Below are 23,788 nucleotides of genomic sequence, written 5' to 3'. Positions count from 1 at the left end.
CAAGCTACTTCATTTCTCTAAGCATCAGTTTTCTCATCTGTAAAATTGGGAGAATAATACCTCTGTCTTAGGTTGTTGTAAGGATAAAATGGGATAATGCATATAAAGCTCCTAGTGCCGTTTCAGGCTCTGAGAGGATTCGGATAAGTAGGGTGGGACTTTAACAGTTGAAAAATAATAGAAATAGTTATCCAGGGACTTCTGTTGTTCTGCATTCCTGAATTGTTAAGTATATGTGTGGATTGTTTCTCTGGTAAGCCCAGTCTCACTGAGATGAACACTATCCTAAGCAAATTCAGTAATCTCTTTATTTCCAAAATAGTGCTGAATCACTCAGCCAGGCACTCAAGCTAACTCTCAGATAACTGTAATGAATTTCATGCATTACAGTTTATTCAGTAATCCTTTCACTCACTTATATATAACAGTGTTTATTATGTAGGCCATCTTTTAATTAGTGTTATACATAGGGACATAGATGAAACCTCTTGTGTGTACACTCACTGTTTAAACACCAGGGATCTTCAGTCAACTCCAGCTCCACTCCAGTATATAATTCAGTCCCACAAAAAGCATCAGCCCAGTATGGTAGTGATGGTGTAGTTTGAAAAACCTGCCCATCTCCCCTCATCCTTTCTCAGTCTGTGCTCTCTGCCAAAGCAATGGAGTAAACTAAGGAAGAGAAAAACATGGGCTATAGAAGACAGGAGATCCAATGTGCAAAAGATAACAGAATCCCCAGGGGGCAATAGTGAAAGGAGAGCCTCAGATGACAGTGGTGCAGGCATGGAGGCAACCAGCCCAGAAAATTCCAAGAGAGATTTCTTTAAGAAGATTTCACTGATATTATAGCTGGTGCTTTTGAATATCTTAAGAGACTACACAATTTTTAGAGAGTCTGAGTTTCAATTAGTGACAAATACATAGAAAACTAAGGAAAAGGAAAAAAATAACCAGGGTGAAATAGAGGGAAATGTTTTACAGAAAAGGAAAAGTATTCATAATATACAAATCGGCGTTGAAGAGCATTTTACATAGTCCTGATATGAACATTAAATAATGATATAACCAAACTTATAACCACAGTAGAAGACTGAGGGACTAGCAAGTGTACGTGTCACGATGGGGATAGGAGTAAAATACACCCTCATTTTATCAAGTCAGTGTGTAATATCTAGAACTAGAAAAAAATCAAATAAAAAATGCAAATACAGTTTTTAGAATTATGAAGGTAAATACCGAGAGAAACAAGTAAAAGAATTGAACTTGGTTTGCTTTATGGGAAGGGAGAAGTGGCAGAGAGGTGAGGGAACAGTTTTTTTTGTTACGAGCTTTGGTCAGTTGTTTATGCTTTAAGCTGTGTACATGTCCTTTGATCAAGATAAAAGCTAAATAAAGTTGCTCAGGTAATTTTGATCTCTACACACAACCCACCTCCCAGGAGACTCACTCCTCCGATCTAGTGCTTCTCAAACTCAAACTTGCTAGGGCAGGAGAAGAGGAAGAAAGGAAAAAAAGCAGAGGTAGTTACCGTTGCTATCTGACCTTTGGGTCACTCCTTTCTAGTTCCTCAGACCAGAAAGAGAGACCTTCTCTTGCGGTTCTTTCTTTGGGCATCTAGTTCACACTTCCAATTTTGGGGCTGCCTTTGAGTGCATGCTGGCTATTGCCAGAACGGGAGAAAATGGAAAACTCACCACTGGTTCAGTGGAACTTCGAATTCTGGTCTCCCCCCACTTGACCTGCTACCATTTACATTTCAGAGTCCCCTCCCATAGCTGCTCCATGCATTCTGTCCGAGATTCATAGTTCCACTCACTAGGAGAGACAGAGTGGTGTGCACTTACTCCATCTTTCCTGGAACCAGAAAATACACCCATTTAAAGTGTACAATTCAATGATTTTCAATAAATTTGCAGAGTTACACAAGCATCATCACTTTTAGAAAATTTCCATCACCCAAAAAGATCTCTGGTATATATTTGTAGTCACTCTTCGTTCTCACTCTCAGCCCCAGGATTAGATTATCACTAAAACTCTTACCTGTATAGATTTGCCTTTTCTGGACAATTTATATAAATGGAATTATAAGTATGTAGTCTTTTGTATTTGGGTTCTTTCACTGAGAATGTCTCTGGGATTCATCCTATTATAGTATGTATTCTTTGTTACTTTTTTATTGCCCAGTGTTATTCAGTTGTATGGATATACCACATTTATTTCTCTGTCACCAGTTGATAAACATTTGTGTTGTTTCTATTTTCTGGCCATTATGAATAATGTTGCTAAGAATATTTATGTACAAGTGTTTGTGTGGACATATGTTGTCAGTTTTCTTGGGTGGATTCCTACTTGCTGTGTCGTATGGTAACTCTGTGTTTAACCATTAAAGAGACTGTCAAACTGTTTTCCAAAGTGGCTGCGCCATTTACAATCCCACCAGCAATGTATGAGGGTTCTAGTTTCTCCACACCCTCATCAACTCTTCTTTTTGACTGTCTTTTTATTATAGCCATTCTACTGGGTGTGAAGTGGTATCTCATTGTGATTTTAATTTGCATTTCTCTACTGACTAATGATACTGGGCATCTTTTCATGTACTTATTGGCCATTCTTATATCTTTGATGAAATGTCTCTTCAGATCTTTTGCCCATTTTTAATTGGATTATTTGTCTTCCTTTTATGAGTTGTAAGGGTTCTTTTTATATACTGGATACAAATCCTTTATCAGATATATGATATCCAAATATTTCTGGTTTGTCTTTTCATTTCCTTAATGATACCTTTTGAAGCACAAAAATTTTAAGTTTGATGAAGTCAGATATATCAGTTGTTTCTCTTATGAATTGTGCGTTTAGTGTCATATCATACTTAATGGTACAAGAGTGAAAGCTTTCCCCATAAGATCAGAAACAAGGAAAAGATGTCTGCTCTCTACTTCTATTCAACATTGTATTTGAAGGCAGTCCAAAACCTGAAAGTATGTACTGAGTGCAGAAAGAGCCCCAAGAGAAGCCCTTTCCTTCTGGTCTGAGGAATGAGAAAGGCGTCTCTTAAGAGCTAAAGAATGGAGGAAACCCCTTGCTTTTTCCTCTCTTTTTTTAACCTGCTTTTTTCCCTTCTCTACTATCCCAGCCCCTGGACAGTATTGCCAGGGCAGCACAGCCAAGGGAGCAGTGGTCAGGCAAGCAACTCTCCTGAGGAAGGGGAGTCTTCTCTCTAACCAGAGGGTGTCTGGTCTCCAGAACATGGGTAGAATCCTGTTTGCTTTTCTTTTTCTGTCTCCTGCTGTTTGGCCCAGAACACAGACACAGTCACAGGAAGTGTGCAGCAGAGTGAGAAAGCTAAAGCCTCAGTTTTCTACCTGTGTTAGAACACTCAGCGTAAAAGATGTCAGTTTTCTCCTAATAGATGTCTAGATTTAATGCAATTCCATTCAGAATCCCAGCAATGGATTTAAAAATTTATTTGGAAAGGCAGAGGAAATAGGATGGCTAAAATAATTTTGAAAAAGAAGAATAAAGTTGGAGGAAATACAGTACCCAATTTAAAGACTTACTATAAAGCTAGAGTAATCAAGATAGTGTGGTGTTGGCAAAAAGACAGATACATCGATTAGTGGAAGAGAGTAGAATGTTGAGAAATAGAGCCGTATTTGGCTATTTGATTTTTTGACAAAGGTGCAAAAGCCATTTACTAGAGAAAAGATGTCAACAAATGGCATTGCATACATCTGTATGTAAAAACATGAATCTCGACCTAAGTCTCATGTGTTGTATGAAAATTAACTCAAAATGGATCATAGATCTAAATCTAAAACCTAAAATTTATAACTTTTAGGGAAAATATTCAGCACCCTGGCATTAGGCAGAGAGTATTTAGACATGACACCAAAGGATGATTTCATAAAAGAAAAAAGTTGTAAATTGAACTTCATCAAATTTTAAAACTTTCACTTTACTAAAAACACTGTTAAGAGAATGAAATGACAAGCTGCAGACTAGAAGAAAGTATTTGCAAACTGTACTTCCAACAAAGGATTGTATCTAGACTATATAAAGAACTCTCAAACATACAGCCCAATTTTAAAAAATTGAATGCAATAAAATGTTATCAACAGACTTGATACTTCACCCAAGATGCTATATGGATGGCAGATGAGCATGTGAAAAGACATTACCTATTGGGGAAATGCCAATTAAAGCCATAATGAGATACCACTCTTTGCCTATTTAAATGGCTGAAATAAAAAATGCTGGCAGTAACAAGTGCTGACAAAGATGCAGGACAGTCAAAACTCTGGTACATTTCTGGTGGGAATGCAAAATAATACAGTCCCTCTGGAAAACATTTTAGCAGTTTAAAAGTTACACTTAGAAAGTTACACTTACCATGTAACCCAGCAAGCCCATTCCTGGATATTTACCCTAGACAAATGAAAACATATTCATATAAAAATCTATACATGAATGTTTACAGCAACCCTATTCATGATGGGTGAAAACTGGAAACAACAGGTGAATGAATAAACAAACTGTGATATATCAGAATGGAATGCTATTCAGCAATAAAAAATAAACTTCTGATGCATACAACTTGAATGAATCTCAGAGACATTATGCTGACTGAAAGAAACCAGTCTCAAAGATTACACATATTAATTCCATTTATATGACATTTGTGAAAAGACAAAACTGTAGTAATAGATGTTGGTTGCTAGGGGTTAGATGTAGGGGGAGAGTGTGACTCTACAAGGATAGCACAAGGCAGTTCTTTGAGGAGATGGAACTATTCTGTTTCTTGATTCTGGTGGTGGTAATATGAATCTATACATGTGTTAAAACTCATAGAACTTACTACTCCCTCCCACCCCTCAAAAAAAGATCATTAAAAAAAAATGACACAATGCCACATGTTGGTGAGTATGTGGTACAGTGGAACTCTAACGCACTGCTGGTGGGTGTAAATTATTACACCCTCTTTGGAAAACCATTTCACAGTATCTATTAAAGCTGAGCCTATATTGACCCTAATGGCCAACAATACGGAAATGCATACATGTAAGTCACCAAAAGACATGTACATGAGTGATTATCACAGCACTGTTCATAGCCCAGACTGGAAAGTACCCTGATGTCTATCAGTAGTTGAATAGAAAATAAATTAGGATATATATTCATATAATGGAATACTGTGCAGCAATAAAAGTAGACTATTGCACATAACAAGTATGATACACAAACATAATGTTGATTGAAAGAATTCAGACACAAAAGAATGTACTCTAAGTAATTCTCAAAGTGTGGTCCTGGGACTTCTGGGGGTCCTTGAGATCTGTTCAAGGAGTCTGCAAGATTAGCCCCCTCCATAAGGCTGGAGTTCAGACCTCATTGGAAAAGGTCTCATTGCATCTCACTAGATAGTGGAGAAGTTTGCTGGTTACCCCCCGGGCAGATCTGGCACACAGTACTCTCCAGAGTAGGCAGGCCTAACAAGCTGGAAATAGACTTTCAAGTGCCTTTGGGCAGAAAGTCAGAACCAGAACTGGCAAACAGGAACCAACCTTCTTGGGTACAGGTAGGTAAAACTGGGAAACCAACTGCTCGAGTGCCTGGGAGACTCACTGAGAATCTGCCTGTGGAGGTGCTACTGAAACTCAATGGAGATGAATGCTTCTGGGCATCCACCACACACTTCACTAGCAGCCATGCAGTAAGAAGGAGAAGAGAACAAATGGAAGCACACTGGAACCAGGAAGGGAAGTTTCTTCCTTGTGCAGTGTCCCTCCAGCACCCTCTACTGACAAAGCTTGTGTAGGCATCTTGCCCCTGCAAAGGAGAAATGCTTAGAGGAGCTAGTTACGTTATCACAGAGCAGGCAATTAAGGGTGTATGTGGAGCTAAGAGGCAGTAAATCCATAATGGGCCCACTGTATGACAGTGATGAATCATCTCTCTGATAGCTAATGTAGTATGTGTTTGTGGATTCTTGTGTTTAAAAATTTCTGTTTTAGTTTATAATATGATAAACATCAATAGGTATAATCCACATAAAAGCATTTTGGGATCATCAATTTTTAAACATGTAAAGAGGTTATGAGTCAAAAAGTTTGAGAACCACTGCTCTATATTATTCCTTTTAAATAAAGTTCAAAAGAAGAGGCAAAACTCATCTGTAACGTTAGAGGTCCAACTGTTACCTTGGTAAGAAGCACAAAGGAGGCCTCTGGGTTGTTGGTAACAGTCATTTCTTCTTCTGAGTGCTGACTACTTGATGCATTTACTTTGTGGAAATTCATTCAACTGTATACTTATGGTTTGTCAGCTTTTTTGGTATGTATATTATATTTCATCAATAAAAATTTGACTCTTCTTTTCCCTCTCTTTCTAGCCCTATACCCCGTTGTTAAACCTGTATGTAACTTTTTTTTTTTAAGTATCACGACCTTATACTGGCTAATTTTCATTCCTGAAGATGAAAGACTCAATTGGGACAGAGTGAAAAAAGCTTTTTCATAACACTGCCTGTGGCCTTCCTACTCATCCTCAGCTCTGTGTCCCCCACCTGTGGAGGGATCCCCCACTCCACCTCCACAAGGATGGGTGCTCCCTCCATGGGAAAAGCTTAGCTAGAATGCTGAAAGGATCTTTGGTTCTTCTGAAGTGCTTTATGGCTTTCCCAGGTAGAGGAGGCTGTGTGTGTTTGCCTGTTCTGAGATCAGTTAAGATGATTTTTCTATTTTGCTTTGAGAGAATATTTATGAATTTGTTGTATTCTCTGAATGATTACATTTAACTGTTTGATTTGGGAAATTATTTTTCTTTTTGACAGGAACCTTATATTTGCTTTGCCTTCTGATTCTTCCGTCCTATTTTGAATGATTTCCATTTTAGTCTTATTTCTAGTGTGCTTATAGTCTTACTTCCTTTCCATACTATTTCAGAATTTAATTCTTTAACATATCATCCAAGAAATAAATCCGTCTTATCACTTTTCTGCAGAACTTGCCATCTCAGATTTTTCTCTGTTCTTCCTGTCTGCCTCCTAGCCATGCACATGGCTAACAATACTGTTTATACACTGCGCATTTGGCCTGATCATCTTCTCTGTCTTACTTGATTTTGTTCTTTTTGTTGTTTTGGTAAGCTAGCAGCTTTATAGTCACTTTGGCTGTTTTCTGTTTCCCAATTCTCCTATAATAGTAAGTAGGATTAATTTGGGAAAAGAGGTCATATATGACTTAATACAATTTGGTTAAATAGTAATAGAAACTCCTTTTTTGAACCCCCTTTACCCATACACAGGACATTCCTGACTTCAAAGTCCTGTTCCAGTAGCCTGTGAGTCAAGCATTCAGGATGCATTTTCCCATAATAACATGGGTGCCTTGGCTTACTCACTTATGACGTACCTGAAGTATGGTACTAATGATACATATATATAAAATCTAGATACCATTTATCATATAACAGAGTTTTTATGGGGAACTATTTTCAGAAGTATTATTTGGAATGCTAAGGACACATTATCCTTCCCATAGCTTACACAACTCGTCTTTTGAGCCTCACCTCTGTAGCCCCGTCTTGGAGGGAGGGAGTTGTACACAGGGTGGCAGGCTGTGTGGTGGCCTTCTAGTGGATCTAGGGTCAAGAGGGGAGTGAACTGTGATGTGAAAATGAGGCTATGGGTTTTTTGGGTCAGTAGATAGCTAGTAAGGTTACTGGTAATAGGAGATGGAGACCACAGTGTGAAACGGAGTCTTGGGAATGGTAAAGAAGATGGGAGGGGCTGAAATGGGATTTAATGAAGAAGGACAGTGGAAGCTATTTATGTCTCCTTTTCTCCTTAGTGGAGGGACCAGTGCTGATGGGCCCCCTACAGTGATCTCTCCTTCAGTTTCTCCTTCTTTCAACCCCTTTACCTTGTCATCTTTTTTCCCTTCCACTTTCCTTTTCCTCCAGCTGCTAACCAGCATCCCTAGGGTGGTACTTTCAGTAAGTAAGGTTGTTGTGGCTGCTTCAGAAGAGGGGTTTTGTTGGTATTTTCCTCGTTTCTTCACCTGTCTTCCCTTTCTCCACTCCTATTGACAGGTAATAACTGATGAAATTGGAGAGACTACAGGTTTGAGGAACTTACTAGAGAGTAGGGAAAAAAGGTGAAAATAGAAAACTAGAGCAACAGTTACAATTAGGGGACACCTGAGAAAGAGTTATATGTATACACTCTTTAGGAGTACATGTGTTCTAAAACATATCCCTTATGTCCGGTTACTTATTGCCACTATACTCTAGTAGGCTATTTGGTAGTTTCATCTAGCTAACTAGATTAAAAGAAGACACCATGTTGCCTAATGAAAGTGCTAGAAACATACAATCAATATGTTGATTTCTGTGTGTATGTATTCTGGGCGTATTTTGTCTTTCTGCTGGTTGCATTTCTAGACATAGTCTTTGCTAAACAAGATGCACGTTGATAGTTCAGTTTGGAGGAGGCAGCACCAAGAGTTTGGTCAGCAGAGCATGGACTGTGGGGTCCTCAGTCAGGCACTGCTGCTCCCTCACTGTGTCTGTCCTCACTTTCTCATCTGTGAAATGTGGCTCCAAGGAACTCAAAATTATTAGGAATCTTAAGTGGCTAGTACACAGTAGATACTCATTAAATATTAGTTCTTTTCCTTGGTGGAAGCTATGTTTTGTTTAGATCATTAAACCACGTCGACTCTGGTGGTTCTAGTTTTTTTGTCTAATTGGGTTCTTTGATATACAGTCAGTTTGGTTTTGATGATATAGCCTTAGTACATTCTCCATTGAAATTAGTCAACAGAAAACATGCATCAGGAAGAGGTACCTAATTTTAAGAATGCAATTTACATCTTTAAAAGAATTTTAACTTAAGCATAACTTTAAATAGGACCTCGTTATTAAAGATGTAACATTAATCAAAACTTAAATAAATGAAAAGTTACCAAGAGTCTCACCACTAAAGCAAACTGTTTATTGTTCTGTTGCCCCTTCTAGTTCGGGGTCACTGATTATGCTGTCTTAACAGTCACTTTTTATAAAGGCATTTGCTTTGTCTCTAGGTGTAAAACAAAGGTGTATCCAGATAACCTTCCTACAACAAGTGTGGTGATTGTTTTCCACAATGAGGCTTGGAGCACACTTCTGCGAACTGTCCATAGTGTCATTAATCGCTCACCAAGACACATGCTAGAAGAAATTGTTCTAGTAGATGATGCCAGTGAAAGAGGTAAATTTTAAATTTTAATGCCAATAATAGCTATGCCTTTTGTTATTAATCGTTAAAAAACTAGTTGCTATCATTTTTAGCCTAATAATTTTATAAAAACTTCTAATTTATCCTAAAAATATTTATGGCCTTTGGACTCATTCACATATGCAAAAAATTATACCCTGTGAAACTTAAAATAATATTAGTTTAATTAGCATTTAATTTGTGTCACATCTTAATCTTGTTTTAAAAAGAAATAATGCTATATAATATAAACGTTTATGCAGAACAGGGAAAAAACCCACATAATTTTGTTATGATTTTCTCTGTGGGAAGCTGTAGCCCTGAGTCACTGAGGAGAGTCTGTATCCTACTTAGAGCCACGAAGGGAGAAATTTAGTTCGGTATACAGTGGGAAGTATCTCTGACAGCAAAATGGAGCCCTGCTGGGTGAGTCTTAGTTCTCCAGAGTCATCTTAGGTTTTCCCATTTTCTCCATTTCTAAGTTCAAGAATGATCTATAGCTAGGTGCCTGAAAGGATGAGGAAGGAGTTTAAGAAAAAGTGTTTTATAATAGAACTCTGATCTCATAATAAATCTCTATGTGAATGTTGCCCAAATAGTCTTCCAGGAACCTCAGAATTTTTCACAGGCTTAGAATCTGTCAAACTGTTTCATGAAGCATTGTTTTAGGAGAGGTATATTAATTAAAAGTACCTTGGGCCAACATTATTTATTCTGAATTCTTCTTGGAGATTTCACACCACAAGGTAGCACAGAAAAGGCTCCATTTAGTCCATCAGTATAAAAACCTGTTAAACTCAGAGATACCAGGCTTTTTCTTACAGCACATCTATTTAGGAGCTTTGGTGTCTGTGTTCCCCTCAGTATTCCTATGCTCACATGAGAAAAATTTGGAGGAAACTACAGAAAATGGCTTTCTTCCATCCTTCCTTGACCAGCCTTAAATTTCATGACCCATCATTTCAACCTCTTTTGCTAGTCTCCTTTTCTTGCCTAATCTCTCATTGCATCTCCTGATAGTTTAAAGTATTATACCTTCTCCTTCCTGTGCCTACACTAAATATGTACATTTAACCGTGATTAAGTTTAATCACTTCATATCTTAATTACTGGGAGTAATTTGCGTGTCAGTAACAATTTAAATCTCATTACGTTGCCAGATAGTAGAGGTACAAATGAAGAATAAGACATAGTCCTACCTTCTCAAGTACCTTAAAGTGTACCTCCTTAATCTAATTAAGGAGACAGCTTACAATCACAAACCATTTAAATAGTATAATAATGTAATTAATGTCAAAATGAATGAGAGTTGTTATAAATTAAGAATACCACACTTAAATAATTACCGTTGACAATAGAAGTATAAGTCTCATGTGGATAATTGTTTGCTAGGCGTTAATTAATCCCTCTGTAAGAAAATTAACTAAAGTTCATTTGAGCAGCAATTTATACAAACATCTATCCTGCAAGTGACTTGCGTTTGGTTTACTTATATGTTGACATTTGCTAAATTAAATATTCCTCAAGGAGAGATATTTTTCTTCAGATGAAATGAATTGTTTTTCCATTTCCTCCTTTGGTTTCTCTATTATTCTGTTGAGTGCCTCAGAAGGCTGTGTGGAATAGTAAGTTTTTGTAGGATGTGTTCTGATCAGAAAGACACGTGTGCCCACAACTTTAAAGTGACAAAGTCATATGTACAGTTATCTTTTTCCCTTCCTCCTGTGGGCCCTTCTTAATCATCCCAACCTGTATAAATCTGTAAGAGAAGGCGTGTGGGCAGATGTCTGCTTCGCCCCACTTGGGGCTCTTAGTCACTAAGAAGGGTCCCCAAGTTGCCATCCCAGAGCCCCTGATCAGGGGTCTGGTTCTCCTTTATCTTCTTGCCTAGAAAAGCTCAGGTGTCTAGGGCACCATTTCTGATATTTGGGAACTGCTAGGCATTGTGTTTTTGTGGTTATAATTGTAGTCTTGCTATCTAGATATAATTTTCTTTGGCTCTCTTGTTTACATGGTAACTGTTGGTTGCAGGAACCAGAGCAAGCTCTTTATTTTTGTATAACTCTGTCTGCTTTTTCCTCTTCATGAGACACATCCAAGGCACCATCATTTATCACCTAGACTGATCCAACAGACAGACTAGTCTGACTAGTCTCCCCACGTATACTCTCACCCCTTCCCATCTGCTCATCAAGCTGCATGCAGAGTGAGTTTTTAAACATGTAAATCTGATGATGTCACTTCTCTGATTAAAACCTTTCCTCTAAGGCTTGCATGACCTGGCCTCTGCCTGCATCTCTAGTCATATCTTGAACCATTCCCTGCCCACTCCATCCATACAGTTCAGCTCAAATGTTTACTCAGAATCAAGTTGTCTTTAGAGAGGTCTTCCTTGACCTCTCAAGACCAGGTCATGGCCCTCTGAACACATCTTGGAACACTCTACTCCTCCACAGCTCTCATCAGTTTTACCTATTTACTTATCTGTTTAATGACTATCTCCCTCCCACCCGCATTAGACCCTACTCTTCATCAGGGCTGTTTGCTCACCATAGTCTCCTCGGTGCCCACAGTGCCTCTTGTATAGTAAACAGTCCAGAATTAACTTAGTGAATGAATGAAAGAATAATCTACCAGTCAGTTAATCTTTACTTTTACTTTTTGTCTGTGCAGACTTCCTAATTAGGTTGTGTAGCATTTATAGTCTGCTCATGGCCTCTGGATACCTGATTTCACAGTTAACCTGCTGAGTTGTCAGTAGCTCCATTTATTAAAGAAGTATGAAGTAGGTGCTATAATTATCCCTATTTTATTGATGAGGAAAATGAGGCTTAGTGTGAACCAAGGGCTTGACCTCTTAACTGCTGTATATATCACGTCTGTCATAACTTTACTGTTACAGGATATGTAATGAAGACAGAGTCTGGATGAATCCCTGGGTCATGTCAGAAGTTATGTAATCGTCATTCAGAAGGTTATCTTAAGACTTAGAACATATAATATTGAAAGAACATATAATATTAAAAGACTTAGAACTTATAATATTCCTAATCTGAGTTTACTATTGTTTTTCTCATTTTACACAAAAGGAAATGGAAGTTCTTATTTAGTAGGAATTAGGAGTCAGATTTATCAGACTCTAAATTCCTTGCTCTTTCTGCTGCTCTTTAGAGTTCTGGCTAAGATTTCTCAGATGTTGCTGTGAGCAGTGAAATTTTCCCTGACACTCACACTCCCTGATGGAGAGATGCCTAGGGATCCATTTATAGGCTAATAGCTGTAAAGGTATTCTAATAAACAAGATTTTCCCTTTTTAAATGACATAGTACCTTCTAACCATAATCACTTAACTCGTCATGCCTTCACTTTATAAATGAGCCTTGGATAAATAATTCCCAATCACCCACCTAGCCCTGAGTCCATAATTCTCTATCAACTGTTAGGAAGACACCTATTTCTTAGCCTTCTTGCATGAAAGCCACAAAGATGTAAAAGATGCCAAGAAAGATTTGTGGAACAGCAACTTTTTTTGAGCTACCAGATTAGAGGATCATGCATTTTTCATTTTATTTTTAAATAGGGGAGAGCATTATAACTTTCAAAGATGTGGAATTCAAGAATTAGATTGCTTTGATTCTTAAGAAGCACTTTGTCTGTTTTTGGGAAAAATTACTGGGAGACACATTGTTTATGACATACTCAACCTTGACTGGTCTAAGGAACTAGAATATATCTCACACCCTACCACGTGAGATTCTATCAAACTCTGGACATAAGGTAATTTAAATTTGTGTCAGATCCAGTGATTCCACAGTCCTAAATTATTTTGTCTAGTTCCCTTCTAGGATTCCTGCTATGGATGAAAAGATGGCCTTTGAAGTCAGGCAGACCTGGATTTGAATCTTGGATCTACCCCTTAACAAACTGTGTCACCTTGATCAATTTATTTAATATTCTGAGCCTTAGATTTTTGTGTCTGAAATAGTAATAACAATCTCATAGGGTACTTGTGAGGATTAAATGATATAAAATATGTAAAGAGTCTAGCATTATGCTAAATGGCCACAAAACAATAGCTACTATGTTGCTTTTCTCCAGGATTAGCATTACCCTCACCTTTTTACTCAGAATCAAGTTATATCTTTCTGACCCTAAGATAGAGTTCACAAAATCACAGTGGTGATCAGGTAGGAGTTTTACTCCAGATATTTTTCAGATATAAAAATTTTTTAGCCCTGGGGCTGGCCCCGTGGCCGAGTGGTTAAGTTCGCACGCTTCGCTGCAGGCGGCCCAGTGTTTCGTTAGTTTGAATCCTGGGCACGGACATGGCACTGCTCGTCAGACCACGCTGGGGCAGCGTCCCACATGCCACAACTAGAAGAACCCACAACGAAGAATACACAACTGTGTACCAGGGGGCTTTGGGGTGAAAAAGGAAAAAATTAAAAAATCTTTAAAAAAAAAAAATTTTTTTAGCCCAAATATATTAGGAAATGTAATAGCAGAAGTAAACATGCTTGGTGTTCTGGTGTAGTGGGACACGTAGGCCTTTCTCTTTCACAGTTTTCATATCCCTGATTATTTCATTATTGAGTCATCCCGGTCTTACCAGTTCAACAGGCAAGAACCATTTCATTCCTATTTGTCTTTTCCTCTCCACCATATAGAAAGCCCTTTGGATTCCCACGTTTAGTATTTAAAGCATCCCTTACTGCATACACCCTGATCTCTGTAGGACCTTCCCATTACTAGAGTCCTATGGGGCAAAGCTAGTCATAGGAGTCCCAGTAGTTCCATGGCAAGTTTTTCCTTCCATTTGAATTCCCCATATACCCACTTACTCTCTCCTTTTCTCTTTTCCCTTTTCTTCTTCAATTGCCCGCCCTTCTCAAAACCTTTTTCTACTTAGACCTACTTGTCTGTTAAGGATCTCTATTTGGTCTTGCAGCTGTAGTCTAATATTTCTCTTTGGAGCTTGACCTCATTCCCTGCCTCCTGATAGAAGAACTACATAGTCAAAGACTGTGGTGATCAATACGACAATTAGTTTGTGCTTTTGAAGAAATCCCACAATTTTCTGAACAGTAACAGCTATTGCGTGTTCTGTTCCTTCACTCTATTGTGGTCTGGATTTAATGCTCTTGAATTTCTTTCTTTCTGTTCCTGATCTTTAAACCTGATTAGAAAAAGCAGTATTGAGGCTGACAGAGAATTGCTTAGAGAAATGTGGTAACATGCCTATCTTTGATTGAACCTGAGCCCAAAGGCTCTCTCCTCATTCCTCATTTAATAAGGTAGAGGCAGCCCTAGTACATTCTCTCAGGAAATAAAAAGGCTTCCTGTAGCAAAATGGTTTTGTGAGTCAGGGAACCTCGTGAAAATGCTCAGTAAATATGTGATAAGTGAATATTGCAAGTCAAAATTGATTTATATCTGGATAGTGCCAGATCACAGTTTTTTCATATTATTTTTTGTTTGTTTTGTGTTGTTAATTTTTCAGACTTTTTGAAAAGACCTCTAGAGAGTTATGTGAAAAAATTAAAAGTACCAGTTCATGTAATTCGAATGGAACAACGTTCTGGATTGATCAGAGCTAGATTAAAAGGAGCTGCTGTGTCAAAAGGCCAAGTGATCACCTTCTTGGATGCTCACTGTGAGTGTACGGTGGGATGGCTGGAGCCTCTCTTAGCCAGGATCAAACATGACAGGTACTTTTCTGGAGTCTATAAATTTGTTTTCAGTGTATTTGTCCTAAACTATATGGTTAGTTGCAAAATTCTGTATTTTTAAATAAACATAAAAATTATTTCCTCTGAAGTTTCCTTTAAAATACTCACGAAAAGCACTCTAAACTAAATATGAAGAAGACCACATTCTGAAGTCTGGAAGGAATGTTTGCAAACTCTCATTATTGAGGATGGATTGGGAGGTGTGTTGTTAGGATGTACACTATATGCTCTGTTCACTAACGAGGAGCAGAGCAAATGAACAATGAACTCAGGGAAAATAGGGTAAAACCCTTTATTTGTCCCCACTCTCTAAGGCTAACACTGGGGCAGGCAGGTCATCTCATCTCTGTCTACGTCCTCACTGGGACTAGAGCTCTCGGCTTATAGCACAATATGAAGTACAAGCGGATGGGGAGATACACATTGCATCAGGAAATGCTTAATTGTTTATGGAAAAACACTATAATCTTAGATAATACAGGAAGAGCATTAGGAGCAGTGCATGCCCGTGGTGGTAGTCTTTCATCATGCACATTATTCAAAGAATTACCTACTGCTGGGCTCTGGTTTAGTTCTTGGATATCAGGAGAGAACCTAACTTTAGTCAGTTAGACCTATATTAGTTGAATTTCTGCTTGTCATTGAAATTTGAGCTGGAGGCTGTCTGTGTCAGCTTAACATTGAGGTTTAGATTTTAGCAGGGTAAACTTTTACTAGTCAAGTGGAGTATAGTGGGAGCTAAAGTCATTGTATCTATTTCTGTTATCAAATGCTGGGCCTACATCTCTCCCTTTTCAGAGATGAATAAATAGGAACAACCAGCACTGAGGCAATGAGAAGATACAGCAGCTTTAGGAAGGAGAACATTGCCTGAAGAAGGAATAGAGTATTTCTGTAAACTTTCTGTAGGTAGTAGATGACTGATTCAGGGAATATTTGCTTGCATAAAGACAACACATAACTCTTATGAACCAGGAGCCTGAACTCATGGAGACAAAGCAGTGTGAGGTGATGACAGACATATAAAAGGGGAATAGACTGAAATGACAACCACAACAACTTCCAGTTTAGGCTGCGTATCCTGAATAACTTTTCCAACTGAAAAAACTAAAATGCTAGATAAAATACAAAACACATTTTTAATTGCATCACTGAATTGGCATCATAGTAAGAAATTTTGCGATCTCAAAATGAAGTGAGAACAAGTGAGCAGTCCAAACACAAAAGCTACTAGCTTTCACTTGTAGGGTTTCTACTGAACTTAGGGGACACTGACCTTTTGCCTTGATGGACAAACAGATGGGAGGATAGGAAATAAGCCCTAGGCCCTGCCTAAGGTTGGAAGATGAATAACAAGCACCTGTATAAAGCTAGGATCTTGACATCTGTACCTCAGTGTAAGTGAGAATGAGAAATAAATCCCACTACACCAAAGAAAACTTGCCTTTTCAAGTTTCAAGGCCCTTGGAATGGGGTTGAGGAGGGGAAACAAATCTCCCCTAACAATTTATAAACAGAATGTAGAAAAAGAGGGAAGAAACTGGACTTTCTTTATGAGACTACTATAACCTTGATAGGAAAACCAGAAAAGAAGTATGTGGAAAATTACTCAAATCTATTAATGAATGCTAACAAAAATCTCACAATACCAACAAACAGTCCAAGCGGGAGGGGAAACAAAATTTCATTTATATATATATATGTAATACATATACTATAACATATCATGACTAATTTGTTTAGTTCAGTATTACAAAGCCAATCACATAATACACCCCATTATCATATTTCTGAAAGTATATTAAAACCCTATCATTAAAAGTCTGATCACTTCAGTAGATAGAGAAAAGTGTTGGGGGCCGGCCCAGTGGTGCAGCAGTTAAGTTCGCACATTCCACTTCGGCGGCCGGGGATTTGCCAGTTTGGATTCCTGGTGTGGACATGGCACCACTTGGCAAGCCATGCTGTGATAGGCATCCCACATATAAAGTAACGGGAGATGGGCACGGATGTTAGCTCAGGGCCAGTCTTCCTCAGCAAAAAGAGGAGGATGGGCAGCAGTTAGCTCAGGGCTAATCTTCCTCCAAAAAAAAAGAAAGAAAAGAAAAGTGTTCGTTTATGATTGAAATGAGCATCCATTTATGATTAAAAATACTTAGCGAACTGTTATAGAATGGAGATTTACTAATCTGAGAAAGGATAGCTAAATAAAATCCTTAGCAAGCAAAATCATATTAATGGAGAAATTTTGAAAGTATTTTTTAAAAGATATAAAGCAAGATAAGAATGCCCTGAATTACTACTGTTACTCAGTATTATTAGAAGCCTTAGGTTTTGCAGTAATACAAGAAATAAAGCATATAAGGATTGGCAAGAAAAAAAACAAGTGCTGTCAACTGCAGATGTGTTTTTTAATGAAGAAAAATAATATATACAAAAAAAAGTAGAAATAATAGGAATTTAGCAATGTTGCCGAACATAAGATCACTATAGAAAAGTCAGTTGCCAGCTAGACTGTTGGTGGTGAACACGATGTAGTCTATACAGAAGCTGAAATATAATAATATACCCCTGAAATTTACACAGTGTTGTAAACCAGTATGACCCCAATAAAATAAAAGGAAAAAAAAGTCAGTTGCCTTCTCCACACCAGCAAGGAATAGTTAGAAGATATAAAGTAAAAAGAAAAAAAGAAATTATACCATTTATAACAACAATGGAAATCATAGACTGTAATTAGGAGTATGTTTAATAAAAGATGTATGAAATAGGAAACTGTTGAAATTCACTGGAAAATAATCTAAGTGGAGAGAAGGATAATGTTCATGGTTAGAAAAGTCAATATAAAAATAGCGATTCTCCCCACATTGATCTATAAATTCAATGCATTTCCAACTGAAATCTCAACAGAATTTTCTTCAAGAAACTGACTGTTTCTAACATTTATATGGAAATGCATATTTAAAAAAAAATAGCCAAAATACTCCTGAAGAAGAAGAGTCAGGTACAACTGGGCTTGCACTCCCAGATATCGAGACTTACTTTACAACTCTATTAATTGTGGCAGTGACATATTTATGCAGAAATTCACAAATAGACTAGTAAAACAGAGTAGTGTCTGGAAACTACCCCATGTTTATATGGAAACTTGATTTATGAACAGAGCAGGCACTGATAAATATGGCAGAGGAAAAAAGGACCATTAGATAGTGCTGGAACAATTGGTTATCCACAAGGCAAAGAAGTGAAGTTAGATACTTACTGCATATCATACCTAAAACCAGTTCCATGAGGATTAAAGACATATGTGAAAAGCAAAAATATAATTCTTTTTGAAGACAATATAGGAGAATATCTTTATGATTTTGGAGTAGGAAAAGATTTCTAAATAAGATAACAGTTGGGTGGGGAGGATATCACATGCTTAAAAATGTGGCTGCCAAGGGCTGTGAGCAGCACATCTTTCCTTAGAAGTGTAAGTTTTTAGGTTTATTAAAAATATCACAAGGGCCGGCTGGTGGTGTAGCAGTTAAGTTCGCGCACTCTGCTTCAGCAGCCTGGGGTTCGCCAGTTCGGATCCTGGGTGCAGACCTACACGCCGCTTGTCAAGCTTTGCTGAGGCAGGGGTCCCACATATAAAGTAGAGGAAGATGGGCACACATGTTAGCTCAGGGCCAGTCTTCCTCAAAAAAAAAGAAAATCATAATACCAATAGAAAAACTTTTAAATGTGTATGAAGAAGTACAAGCCTGCAGGAAAAATATCCTTTCTAATACTTAGAAAATATAAATTTTAAAAATCTTGAGATACTATTTAACATTACATTAGCAAAACTATAAGAAAATAGCATCTAAAGTTGATAGCATTATAGGGAAGCTGTAGGAAGAAATATATATACACACACACACATATAATAGTTTTGGAAAGCAGTAAAGAAAAGTACCACAAAAAAGTACCTTCCTTTAATTTGGTAAACTCATTCCTGGAAGTTTTCTCGTAAAGCAAAAGCAAAATATTATGTATATGAACATGTCCACCCAGTATCTTAATGGCAAAAAACTATAAGGAACACAATGTCCAAGAGTTGTTTATTAAGAAAATTATTAGTTTAAAATTATTAAATATGTAGTCATTAAAAGTGGTATTTTTGAAAACTGTAGAAATATTTGAAGTATTTTCACGTATGGCAAATATGTAAAAGTATAAATGAAAAAGGGATGGAAAGTTATCAACAAGTTATAAATAATATAATAAATAACTATGCTAGTTTGGTAGGATATAGCAGGAAATTTTTTCATCATCTTTAACATTATAGAGTGTATTTTTATTTTAAAAACACTTAGTATTCCATTATATCTATACCGCATCCCTATCTATTCATCAATGGGCACTTGGGTTGTTTCCAAGTCTTGGTTATTGTGAATAATGCTGCAATGAACATAAGGGTGCATATATCCTTTTGAATTAGTGTTTTCGTGTTCTTTGGATAAATACCCAGAAAAGTGCAATAGCTGGATCATATGGTAGCTCTATTTTTAATTTCTGGAGGAATCTCCTTAGTGTTTTCAATAGTGCCTGCACCAATTTACATTCCCATCAGCAGTGTACAAGGGTTCCCTTTTCTCCGCATCCTCTCCAACATTTGTGATTTTTTGTCCTTTTAATAATAACCATTCTGATGGGCATGAGTTGGTATCTCATTGTGGTTTGATTTGCATTTCCTTAATAATCAGTGATGTTGAGCATCTTTTCATGTGCCTGTTGGCCTTCTGTATATCTTCTTTGGAAAAATGTCTGTTCACATCCTCTGGCATTTTTTAATCAAGTTGTTTGTTTTTTTTGTTGAGTTGTGTGAGTTCTTTGTATATTTTGGATATTAACTGCTAATCGGTATATGAGTTGCAAATATCTTCTCTCAATTATTAGGTTGTCTTTTTGTTTTGTTGATGGTTTCTTTTGCTATGCAAAAGCTTTTTAGTTTGATGTAGTCCCATTTGTTTCCTTTTGTTTTCCTTGCCTGAGAAGTATTCAAAAAGATACTGCTAAGACTGATGTCAAAGTGTACTGCCTATGTTTTCTTCTAGGAGTTTCATGGTTTCAGGTCTTACATTCAAGTCTTTAATCCATTTTGAGTTAATTTTTGTGTATGTTGTAAGATAGTGGTCTACTTTCATTTTTTTGCATATGCTATAAAAAAAAGATGAAATCTTGCCCTATGTGACAACATGGATGGACCTTGAGGGTAGTATGCTTAGCACAGTAAGTCAGACAGAGAAAGCCAAATACCATACAAATTCACTCATACGTGGAAGATTGAAAAAACAATAGTAACAACAAATAAACATATAGATACGGAGAATAGATTGGTGGTTACCAGAGGGGAAGAGAGTGGAAGAAAGCAGAAGGGGATAAAGGGGTACATTTGTACAGTGATAGTTGGAAACTAGACTATTGGTCGTGAACATGATGTAGTCTATACAGAAGTCAAAATATAATGATGTAGACCTGAAATGTATATAATGTTATAAACCAGTGTTACTTCAGTAAAAATAAATAAATAGTAAAAAAATAAAAACACTTAGTATACAATTGTTAAATAGTTCAGAAAGGAAAATTTTAAAAGATTTTTTAATTTGCTTTTATGATTTTAGGAAAACAGTGGTATGTCCTATCATTGATGTGATCAGTGATGATACTTTCGAGTACATGGCAGGCTCTGATATGACCTATGGTGGATTCAACTGGAAGCTCAATTTTCGCTGGTATCCTGTTCCTCAAAGAGAAATGGACAGAAGGAAAGGTGATCGGACTCTTCCTGTCAGGTAATTAGTTTGACAAACATTTCCCCTAAAGTGTTATTGGCAGGGTATTGTGAAACATTGGGAATCATATTGAAAGGATTCTAAGTGTATTTTGAGAAACATGAAGCATTTGTGCACCATATATGTAGTTGAGCTATCTTTTACATATCATTTTAAAGAGGGGTTTTTTCCCTCTGATCAACTCATAAAATTAGAATTTTTCATTTATACAAGCTAGTGCACATGAGAAATGATGGTGCCATGCATATGTTCTTTCATTCCTATATGAACAACATTTTGCAAATCTCTAAATAATACTACTTATATTAAAGTGTCAATTAATTGTAAGTGTTAGTATGTGAAAATATTACCTAAAACTGGGTCCTTGCACCAAAGTTTAAGATTTTAAATTCAGACTTATACCATCTGGATGATAGTTACTGACTGGTAAGGTTAGAAAAGCTTGTTTCAAATATAAAAATAACTAGAATTGACAAAAATATAAAAAAGGATTTCTATTAATGGATTTCTGATTTTTCTTTTGTTCTACATTTGGTCGTATATAGATTTTTTTCAGAAAGGATAAAAACTTCATACTATTCAGAACCTTTAAATTGAGACCTTGGGCTTTCTGAGTCATCCTAGGATTTACTCCAGTTGCATCAGCCTGCTTCTTCTGAGAGTTCCTTCAGAACCAGGTTTTTTAGCTTTCTCGTATCCTGGGCTTCTTAGATCTACTTTCCCTTGAATTCAAGTCCAGTTCTGGCAAAGTTGAAGAGAGGTTTCACTAATTCTATGCTCTTTCTCCCTGGCCAGGCTGAATCCTTACCTACTGAAAGGACTTTTCCACTCTTTTGCTGACATTTTCAAATCACCATCTAAACCAAGGGTTCCTAAACGTTTTGTAGATGGTGGACTTAAGAGCTGATAAAAGCTATGAGTTTTTTCTAAGGGAGTAAAAAATGCACTTCTGTAAAAAAAAAGATTTAGCATCCAGTTCTAGGAAATGTAGAGATAACCCAAAACCCAGGTCAAGAAACCCCTGTACTAAATGGTAACTCTGGGTGTTGGCCTATTTCCTGACTCCTAAGATATATTAGACTTTTTCATTCTTTTTCTCTTCTAAAATCAAAATAAGTCTTTACTTTTTTTCTGGAAACGACTATTTCTACTGGAAAAGCAAATGCTACCACCCTCACTAGGGTATGTAATGAGTATGTTTTAGGGTTACATTATAGAGGTGGCCAGTTCACCCTAAAATACGATCTCCATAGTGTCCTCTGTTCCTGAAACTTAATTATTTTCTCCTAGTTGGAGTCTCCTTTTCCTCCATGCTCATCCTTCATGGAAATCAAATGTTTGACTGGTATTCATTTATTTAAATCCTCCTTCATTATCACTTCTCTGCTTCACTCCACCTATTCCCACCCACTCTGCATACCTGGGCTGTGTTTTGATGATTGGGCTCCTCTTTGCAGAGAATATACTACACTAGGTCAGGATGATGATCCCCTTAGAAGGAGGATATTGATTTTGTTCTGTACTTCATCTCCTCTTTTCCTTAAAGGTTCCTATTAGGAATAAGGAAAGGGCTGCCTTGTTTTCATCCTGTTTAATCTTATGTCTTTGCAATATTTGCCACCTTTTAGAACCTGGCATGTTAGTGTTGCTAACATGAGTCTAGTTGGTTAGTACATAGTCAACTGTATTTATAGTTGCTAGGAACTATGGAGTAGGTACACAGTCAGATGGAGAGGGTTACGAGAAATAGCTTCAATTTAAGGAGCTCAGTCATGACAGGAGAACCAAGAAAGGTACTAAAGACAGGAAGAGCCCTTGGGACAGGCAGAGAAGGATGTCTGGGCAGAAGCTGTGACAGCATGACTGGGGTGCAGGTCATGTCTGAGGACCAAATAACATAGCATAAAAACAAAGAAAGCCCCTGGGGGCCTATGAAGGTTTCTGAAGAGTGTGAGAATAAGCATTTATTCTGTAGTTATAAACAGTTATAACACTAATTTTAAAAACAAAAACTGTAAATTTTAAATTGTTACAATTAATAGTATTATATTCTGATTGAATTTCAGAACACCTACAATGGCAGGAGGCCTTTTTTCAATAGACAGAGATTACTTTCAGGAAATTGGAACATATGATGCTGGAATGGATATTTGGGGAGGAGAAAACCTAGAAATTTCCTTTAGGGTAAGTTCCCTTTGAAAAGAGTAATCTTCTATTTAACCTCAAATATAGGTATACTTTAATTATTCATGTTCTCTCTAAATTAAAAATAAAAAGTGAATTTAGGGGCTGGCCCCGTGGCCGAGTGGTTAAGTTTGCGCGCTCCGCTGCAGGCGGCCCAGTGTTTCGTTGGTTCGAATCCTGGGCGCGGACATGGCACTGCTCATCAAGCCACGCTGAGGCAGCGTCCCACATGCCACAATTAGAAGGACCCACAACGAAGAATATACAACTATGTACTGGGGGGCTTTGGGGAGAAAAAGGAAAAAAATAAAATCTTTAAAAAAAAATAAAAACTGAATTTAATATGAGTTTAATCAGACTTCAGAGCCTTCAGTCCATAGAACGTTTGTTGATACTATTAAGGATTCATTATAAACTATTTTAAGCAAATAATTCACTTATCTTAATTTCCTACCCATAAAACTCATGCAATATTCTCTAGTTGTTTTTAATTTCTGTTATTTTCAAGGAAGTAATTCAAGCTCCAAAAATAAACAAAAAATAACATGTAGTTTGTATATGCTACTTTGGTACTTAACTGCCCAAAATGTAATTTCACTTTGTGTAATATGCTTTGTCCTTCTGGTGTGAAAATAGATCTCTCTTATATGAAACCTGGTGACTTTACAGCTTTATATTTTTCAGTACAGAGAAAAAGGCAGAGGAATTCTGAAATTACTCTAAATTAATTTAACCCAGTCAAGCGTAAGTCTTATGCATTTCACATTCACTAAAATCAACATGTTATTTAAATGACA

The 23,788-nt window shown here is 37.1% G+C and overlaps 1 protein-coding gene across 2 annotated transcripts in view; it reads left to right on the top strand.

Annotated features, from left to right (window-relative positions):
• The window catches only part of GALNT1 (polypeptide N-acetylgalactosaminyltransferase 1), an 87,389-nt gene that overhangs the window by 40,110 nt on the left and 23,491 nt on the right, over positions 1-23,788 (top strand). For both annotated transcript variants that reach the window (XR_006890123.1, XM_046671760.1), the window contains 4 exons: positions 9,084-9,250; positions 14,757-14,964; positions 20,637-20,807; positions 22,874-22,991. Coding sequence is in view for 1 of the 2 variants with exons in the window: in XM_046671760.1 (XP_046527716.1) it covers positions 9,084-9,250; positions 14,757-14,964; positions 20,637-20,807; positions 22,874-22,991 (664 nt within the window). In the remaining variant the exon portion in view is untranslated. The remainder of the gene's footprint in view (positions 1-9,083; positions 9,251-14,756; positions 14,965-20,636; positions 20,808-22,873; positions 22,992-23,788) is intronic.

The sequence above is a fragment of the Equus quagga genome, chromosome 9 (assembly GCF_021613505.1).
Source record: "Equus quagga isolate Etosha38 chromosome 9, UCLA_HA_Equagga_1.0, whole genome shotgun sequence".
Classification (NCBI taxonomy): domain Eukaryota; kingdom Metazoa; phylum Chordata; class Mammalia; order Perissodactyla; family Equidae; genus Equus; species Equus quagga.
This window is presented reverse-complemented; position numbering and strand designations above follow the sequence as displayed.